We start from the raw sequence: 8959 nt of genomic DNA, 5'->3' as shown, positions 1-8959 counted from the left end.
AATCGATATTAGTGATGTATTTTGATTTGTAAATGTTTTATATTTAAACTTTATAAAAACTTAGTTATTAGTATAATATATGCGAATAAGAACGGTATTATTGGTGTCAAGTTGAAATGTCATTATTATGTAACCGTTTTTATTCTACAAAGAATTCTAGAAGGGATGTCTTCTTAGTTTTCGATACCAGAAAAATTCCTTTTTACTGGCTCGATCCATTCTTCAGTTTGATTGAAGGGTAACTCGAGTTTGTGAAAGACTCTTCCCGCTCCTTTCAAGACTTGTAATGTATATTATCTATCATACCCGCCCTAACATGACGTCTAACAACAACAACAAGAACAATGCGGCAACCCAACCTGAATGGGAAGAAGAAAGAGGGTCAGCCTCTCCCTTCGGTCTCGCGGTTTCACCTCTTCGCCTGGAGGGTTGGCGTGAGTTTCTTCTGGGTCAGGAAGTCACTCGTCGCCCCATTATCCGGGCGTTGAAATAATAAAATAATTAATAGACGGGAATCTGACGGAGTTGAAATATTTAAGCCACAAAGCCGCCGCCCAATTTTGGCTAATGGAAATCCAGTCACTAGAACTTTCAAAATGACGAAAAAGTCCATTCAAATGCAAATAATTAATGAATTAAATAATTAACAGAACTAATATATAATAATATGTTCTTCCACTTTCCCATTATTCGTTATATATTAAATATTATTCAAATTATTAAAAAAAACAAATAATAAGAGAAAAACTAGCCGAGGTTTTGCTTTAAATACTGATTCTCCTCTCCACGTTTATGTGTTCTATTATTTATTTTTATAAAAGAGAATAATATTCCTAAACTCAATATAATAATAATAATATTATTATTATTATTAAATAAATAAATTGAAAAACTATTGGTTATAGATCAGAACCGTTGCCTTTAAAAAAAATAACTAAAAGCCAATATTTTTAAACAAAACCATTAAATGATGCTTAGGGTATCTTTTAAAATAATGTTTGGAAGACATTTCTTTAAAACAAACCGAACCAAACCAACACAGCTAAATCACGGTCCGTTCACAGTCTCCTTTGTTCCCGTAAACGACAAAGTGGAAATAGCTAACACATAGTACGCTAGAGTCATCTCATGACTTGTTCTTTTTAACTTTACACGTCACTCTTGCACTACGACCTTACCTTTATCGGGGCTAGACATGCATACATGCAATCTATAAGTAAAATAAAGGGACCAAATTTCTTTTCAAAATGGGATCGCTCATTCATGACCCACCACCATCTAGCTCACCCTAATCGGTAGACACTGACCCACTCAACTCGTTCTTTAATGATCAATTTAAAAAAAATAAGTGGGCCCTCTATAATGATCAAACTATACAATGATTGTACAATCAAAAGTTCAACATTTAGTGTGACTTTAGTGATTAATTATCTGATCATACAACTTATAGTTTAACAAAACTGTTATAAAAAATTCAGATTATGCTTCATAGTTTAACAAAACTGTTATAAAAAATTCAGATTATGCTTCAAACAGAGCCACAAGGGACTATTTAAATTGAACTTGAAATCATGTTGTATCAATATACAAGTACATTTGTTAAATTACACCGTTAATTTATTAAAATAAAAATAAAATTAAACACGAAAATAAGATTCAAACTAATTATTTTTAACTCAAATTTATATGTACTACAAAAATCCACAATTTCGATCTCAATTACGTCCAACCCTCCTCTCGTCTCACTATATAAAGCGTTATATTATTAAAATTGATTTTTTTTATATAAAAAAAAATAATAAAATGAGAAGAATCTTTGTACAGAGTGAATGCTTGCAAATTTTATGCAAAGTAGTCTCGCTCCAATCTCTACAAAAATAAATTAAAGTTTTCATAAGAATTAAAAAAATGAAATAAGCGATCGAGATAGAAACGAAAAGAATTTCGTCCTTGCCTCGTGGTCTTTCTTGACCCTATAATTATACAACTTCTTGGTGCGGCGCTTAAGCTTCCAAGGGTAAAACTGTCAATTCCTAATTTATTATGGGATAAATTATTCTTCTATTAGGATATGAAAATTGACATGATTGCTCATTTGTCAAGGGAGGAATGTAGGAATATCAATAACAAATTTAAAACTACATCGACGAATCACTTCCTAATTTGTTAACCCGTCACATCATTGATTGCTGACGGGTTATTAACCTTTCGTCTTTGTTAAATTGTAAATTTGGTCCTTAAATTTTTAAATTTATTAAAAAAAAAAATCCTATAAAACTTTAAATTTTACAAATCATTCAAATTTTTTAAAATTAATTAATATATTAAATATAAAATTGAATTAATATTACTAGATCATGACAATAATAATAATAATAATAATAATAATAATAATAATAATAATAATAATAATAATAATAATAACCTTAAATTTAAAATTTTCATTAATATTCTTAATTTTTTTAAAAAAAATTGAAAAAATATTATTAAATTTTTTAAAAATTTCAAAAATACATTTAAATTAAAAGATATATTGAATATTTTTTAGACAAAAATTTAGTTTTTTATTCTTTTTTTATTTTTAATTTTGCCAAGAAAGTAATTTCAAAAGAATGGCCAAGGCACCGTCTCAATTCCATCATGACGACCCAACCATATACCGCCACGTGGAAGAATATTATAAGACGCCCGTATCGCCCCGCTGTCACCATTTTTATATAACTGCCAAAAGCTCCTTTCTTCTTCATTATCACTTTTTTTTTTCCCTCTCCCAATTTCTTCATTTCTTATCTCTGCAACAAAATGGTGGTTCCAACTCTTACCGGTTGGTTGAAAAGCGCCGCCGCCGATTTCCCTGACCGGCGAGCATTATCCGTTTCCGGCCACTTCGATCTCTCCCACGCTCACCTCCAACGCCTCGTAGATTCCGCCGCCTTAAAGCTCGCCGCCGGCGGTGTCAAACCCGGCGATGTCGTTGCCCTAGTTTTCCCAAACACCGTCGAGGTATTAATTTCAGATTAAATTTACCGGAATCCGTCGGTAACGTTCATTTATTCATTTTATTACTTGATTGTGCAGTTTGTGATTATGTTTTTGGCCGTGATTCGAGCACGAGCCACGGCGGCGCCGCTGAACGCCGCGTATACGGCGGAGGAGTTTGAGTTTTACTTATCGGACTCCGATTCGAAACTTTTGGTAACCTCAATCGAAGGTAACGGCCCCGCCGAAACGGCGGCGTCTAAGCTCAAGATTCAACACGTGACCGCTGCGCTCCCCGATGCAAGCGCCGAGTTGATTCTCTCCTTGACTCAGTCTAACTCGAACGGCTCGGTGTCTGACTCAGTTGGCGAAATCGTCAACGACGGATCCGACGTGGCGTTGTTCCTCCACACGTCAGGCACCACGAGCCGTCCCAAAGGCGTGCCGTTAACTCAGTTTAATCTCGCCTCTTCCGTTAACAACATTAAATCGGTTTACAAACTCACCGAGTCGGACTCGACCGTCATAGTCCTCCCTTTGTTCCACGTCCACGGTTTAATGGCCGGTTTACTCAGCTCCCTCGCCGCCGGAGCCGCCGTAACTCTACCGGCTGCTGGGAGATTCTCGGCGTCGACGTTCTGGCCGGACATGGTCCAATACAACGCCACCTGGTACACCGCCGTCCCTACAATCCACCAAATCATACTAGACCGGCACACGACAAAACCGGAAGCAGTTTACCCGAACCTCCGGTTCATTAGGAGCTGCAGTGCATCGTTGGCTCCTGCTATCTTGAACCGGTTGGAAGAGGCGTTTGGGGCGCCGGTTCTGGAGGCGTACGCGATGACGGAGGCGTCACATCTGATGTCGTCGAACCCGTTGCCAGAAAACGGTCCACACAAGGCCGGGTCAGTAGGAAAACCGGTGGGTCAAGAAATGGCGATACTGGATGAAAACGGCGTCGTTCAGGAGGCGAATATGAAAGGCGAAGTTTGTTTAAAGGGCCCAAATGTAACGAACGGTTATAAAGGCAACCCGGTAGCGAACGAGGAAGCGTTCCGGTACGGGTGGTTCCACACTGGCGATATTGGGTTCTTCGATTCGGATGGGTACTTACATCTCGTCGGTCGGATCAAGGAGTTGATCAACCGTGGAGGTAAAAACACGTGGCCCTGCCATCTAAATTTACATATTTTTATTTACTTTAATCTGAGTCACCTTTAATTATTCTTTTATTTTCCCATTTCAGCTTTCAAAATATTCTCTTTTCATTATTAAATTATTAAATTAATTTTATTTTTTATTTTTAAAAATTATCATAAATTAGGGGAAAAGATATCGCCAATTGAAGTGGACGCGGTGCTGTTGGCTCATCCAGACGTGGCTCAGGCTGTCTCGTTTGGGGTTCCGGACCCCAAGTATGGGGAGGAGGTAATTCTTTATTTTATTTATGTATTTATTTTTATTATTATTATTTATTTATTATTACGTCCATTGGTATTTTTATTTCAATAATGTTTTTTTGAAATTTGAGGAATATTTTTTGTTATTTTTTCGTGACGACCCCCATAATGTTTTTTATATTATATTTTTCTTATAAAAAAAGAGTAACCTTTGCACGTGTTTTTTATATTATATTGGATCGCGAAACAGCATAGTAACCTAAAAGTATCTTCGGTTGTTGTTGCTATACCATAAAAAAAAAAAAAATTACAATTTGAAGGTAGAATCACGTACCACTAAGAATTTTGGAGTAGCTTTGAAATATTTATGAAATATTATATGGTAATTTTTTATAAAAATATTAATTTCAAACTATCAAAGCTTTTTAATTCCTGCAAATATGTTGTTTTCTGATATTTCAAGAATATATTTATGATATGTTTACTTAATATATAATTTCATAAAATGCCGCAATTTTTTTTTTTTTTTTTTTTTTTTTTGAAATATAATATAAATTTGACTTTTTTAAGTGTATTCTTCTTGAAAAGCTGATTTAAATTGAATAATTTAAAGAAAAATTCTGACTCTCTGCCACACCAAAAATTTAAAATAAGAAAAAAAAATTAATTTTAGGCGTCTGAAAATCCACATCAGGTCATGGGTTTATAATAAAATAATACTCTTACCATTGGGATGAAGCTTTTTGGCCATGATGGTCGTGTTCGTCTAACATAGGGTTGTGTGTGATCCAAATTTTATATTATTTTATTATTTTATATATTATGTGTTATTAAAAAGTAATTAAAAATTGGTTTGTTATATAGATAAACTGTGCGATAATTGGAAGAGAAGGATGGAAGATCGGAGAGGAAGATGTGTTGAGGTTTTGCAGAAACAATTTGGCTGCCTTCAAAGTCCCAAAGAAGGTCTTCTTCACGGATTCCCTGCCCAAGACTGCTTCCGGCAAAATACAACGCCGAATCGTAGCCGCCCATTTCCTTCGCCAAAACTCCTAAGGACCAATCTCCACCGCTACTATTAGAGACTTCTCAATTATGTGGATAGGACAATAATAATGTTATTTTGGTCCTGTATTCTTAAATAAACCTATTTTTAAAGTCTCTCTTTTCCTCTTTCTATTTTAATTTCCTCAATTTTAAAACTTTTGATTGATTTAATTTATTTAGACTAATTCTAAAAGGAATGACGAATTATGTTCAATAATATAAAATATTTCAAAATTATTGCAACCTTTTTTCACAATTGGTCCCAGCAACAACTTGGAGAAAATTGAAATTTAGTCAAATAATTTTTAAAAATTAAAATATCAATTCTAATTTTTTAACTATTAAATTTCAACCATATTTGGGGTTAATTTATAATTTAACCGTTTCGTTTTAATGTTGTTTCATGTAAGTTATTAATTTCGCACGTGTATATAATTTTGATTGTTTTTTTTATCTTATCAATTTGATATATATATGATATATATATATAGAATTTTAAATATTTTATTTAAAATTGATAAAAACCTTTTATATTAATTTTAAAAAGTTATTTAAATAAGTTTTTTTTTTTTTTTTTTTTTTTTTTTTTTTTTTTTTTTAGTCTATCCATATTCTAAGTATAAATTTGGATTTTATATTAGATATGTATGAAATTATATATAACAATAAGTTGTGTTAGCTTTTTTTTTTTTTTTGGGTTGGGTTGAATTTTTTAAAAACCGAAAAATTTAACATTTATTTTATCAAGTCAACCCGACCATCCCAAAAATAGAATTATAATCCAACCCAATCTGACCTTACCCTATTTTTAAAACTATTATAAAAATTAAGAATATTTGATGTTTATAACCGGTGACGTATTCTGACAGGTAAATATTTTATATTTAAATTTTTACACGATTTTAATTATTAATATAACATGTATCAAAGATAAATACGGTTTTTTTTTAACATAACAACCCAAACCAACCCAATAGTAGGAGTTGAGTCAGGTTGGGTTGTGAACTCTATTCAAGTTGTTCGGGTCACTAATCCAACCAAAATTTTTTCAACCCAACCTACCTCAACCTGGGTACGCCTCCAAAGCTCGAGCTAAATTGAGATACTTTTGTAAATATTATTTATCATATATATTATTTTATTATTAATAATAAATGGGTAAATGTTTTTTTTTTATGGGTAAAAAAAAAAAAAAAAAGAGGGACACGTGGCAGTTATATTTAAAGAGATAAATATAGGATGAGCTATTTTGGAGAATCCTCAATCCTTAAACTTCTGATTTGGTTCCAAGAATTAAGGATCTGTCTTCTCCCTTCTTTTTATCTTCTCTATTTCCCTCTCTCTTTCTTCTCCCTTTCCCATCCCACACCCTTTCTTTCTCCTTCCTACTCATCAAACAACAACATGGTATGTTCTTTCTCTCTGTCTTCCTACCATGTGTTCAATCTCGACCACCCGACAACCTCGTTTGATAATCATTTCATTTCACGTTTTATTCTTAAAGTATTGATTATAGTTAAATCTACCGTGACCCATTTGCTTAAACTTCTGGGTCGATTAGTGATTTGACATGGTATTAGCGTTTATATTTGAATGTCTAGTACTTTATGTTATTTGTTTGATGTTGAGTGTAGGCGAACGCTGCGTCTGGCATGGCTGTGAGAGATGAGTGTAAATTGAAGTTTTTGGAGTTAAAAGCAAAGAGAAACTACAGGTTCATCACTTTCAAGATCGAAGAACAAGAAGTGGTGATAGACAAATTGGGGAAACCGGACTCAACATATGAGGATTTCACTGGATCTCTCCCTGCAGATGAGTGTCGCTATGCTGTCTTTGATTTCGATTTCATTACTGACGAGAATTGTCAGAAGAGCAAGATTTTCTTCATTGCATGGTACGTTACTAATATTTTCAATCCAACCTGAACATAACCTAGTGGATAAGACATCAAACATTACCACTCAAAGAACCAAATTTGATATTTTGGACAAAGGTATATGTCTCAACCATCTGAGTTATGTTCCGGTTGGCCACAAATAGTTTAACCTAACCTAACCTAGAAACGATTAACTATACATGTGTGACACTACCAATTTGAGTATAGCTCAATGCATAAGACATCAAAATCCCCATTTCAAAGGTCGACGTGGTTCGATCTTCCACACCCAACAACAATTTGAAACAAGGCAGATTCAAACCAAGTATATGTCTAAACGAGTCGAACGATGCTTGAGCTTGCCACAAATCGTTTAACCACAATATTCACTGATATTGTGATGTCCCACGTTGGTTGGGGAGGAGAACAAACCACCATTTATAAGGGTGTGGAAACCTTCCCCTTTCTAGCCTTGAGGGAAAGCCCAACAATATCTGCTAGCGGTGGATTTGAGTGAGCCAGACACCAGACGATGTGCCCGCCTTCTCCCTGTTCCCCAAAAGGGGGTAGACACGAGGCGGTGTGCCAGTAAGGATGCTGGCCCCAAAGGGAGGTAGATTTGGGGGCGGTCCCACATCGATTGGAGGAAGGAAAGAGTGCCAGCGAGAACGCTGGCCCCGTAGAAGGGCCTTCTCCCTGTTCCCCAAAAGGGGGTAGACACGAGGCGGTGTGCCAGTAAAGATGCTAGGGTCCAAAGGGAGGTAGATTTGGGGGCGTTCCCACATCGATTGGAGGAAGGAAAGAGTGCCAGCGAGAACGCTGGCCCCGTAGGAGGGTAGATTGTGATGTCCAACATTGGTTGGGAAGGAGAACAAACCACCATTTATAAGGGTGTGGGAACCTTCACCTAGCCGACGCGTTTTAAAGCCTTGAGGGGAAACCCGAAAGAGAAAACCTAAAGAGGACAATATGAACCGTTACAGATATACCTACGTTTGAGTCTTGTTAAATAGTTGCGTTTCCGTACTCGTTGTATTATGATATATATATAATATGTTATCTAAATGATGGTATGTTGAGAAATAGGTCACCAGACATATCAAAGGTGAGAAGTAAAATGGTGTATGCAAGCTCCAAGGATAGATTCAAAAGAGAACTGGATGGCATTCAATTTGAGTTGCAAGCAACCGATCCAAGTGAGATGAGCTTTGACATTGTCAATGTCAAATCACGTGCATTTTAGATGCCACAATTTTTTTTTTTTTTTCATCTATTTTATTTTATTTTATTTTTTTAACTCGAATTTGTACTTATAGAATTTCCCAATGTAATGGGAAATATTTAATTATATCATGATTTGTACTTTGTAGTGTTATGAAATAATACTCCACCAAACATGTTTTATTTCGAGCGAAAATCGTTATGTTTTTGTCTCTAATGTTCGAGAATGATGTTTACTTACACACTATTATGAGCTAGAGATTTCGTTATCTTCAGTAATCATCGTGAAAAATACATCGGTAGGGAGCATTCCACCTTAGAGGAAAGCACACGCGCGAGAGTGGTGGACGAAGCGAAAGCGAGAATGTTGGCTTGCCTCGAAAACCTAAGGGTTCCTTCGTAAGGTTCGTCCACGGAGGATGAATCAGGGCAT

The 8959-nt window shown here is 35.1% G+C and overlaps 2 protein-coding genes across 2 annotated transcripts; both read left to right on the top strand.

Moving 5' to 3' along the window:
* The first annotated feature begins 2735 nt into the window (after positions 1-2735).
* LOC111809065 (oxalate--CoA ligase) lies at positions 2736-5543 on the top strand. The gene is made up of 4 exons (XM_023695398.2): positions 2736-3003; positions 3079-4135; positions 4307-4410; positions 5247-5543. The coding sequence occupies exons 1-4, from the start codon at positions 2803-2805 to the stop codon at positions 5436-5438; spliced, it is 1554 nt and encodes a 517-aa protein (XP_023551166.2). The 5' UTR covers positions 2736-2802; the 3' UTR covers positions 5439-5543.
* A 1215-nt stretch (positions 5544-6758) lies between these two features.
* Positions 6759-8654, top strand: LOC111809260 (actin-depolymerizing factor 7-like). The gene is made up of 3 exons (XM_023695687.2): positions 6759-6836; positions 7064-7323; positions 8392-8654. Exons 1-3 carry the CDS (start codon positions 6834-6836, stop codon positions 8546-8548), a joined length of 420 nt encoding a protein of 139 aa, XP_023551455.2. The 5' UTR covers positions 6759-6833; the 3' UTR covers positions 8549-8654.
* The last annotated feature ends 305 nt before the right edge of the window (positions 8655-8959 follow it).

This window comes from Cucurbita pepo, chromosome 13, assembly GCF_057944985.1.
Source record: "Cucurbita pepo subsp. pepo isolate OVF chromosome 13, ASM5794498v1, whole genome shotgun sequence".
Taxonomy (NCBI): Eukaryota; Viridiplantae; Streptophyta; class Magnoliopsida; order Cucurbitales; family Cucurbitaceae; genus Cucurbita; species Cucurbita pepo.
The sequence above is the reverse complement of the archived record's forward strand: the minus strand, read 5'-3'. Positions and strand labels throughout refer to the sequence as shown.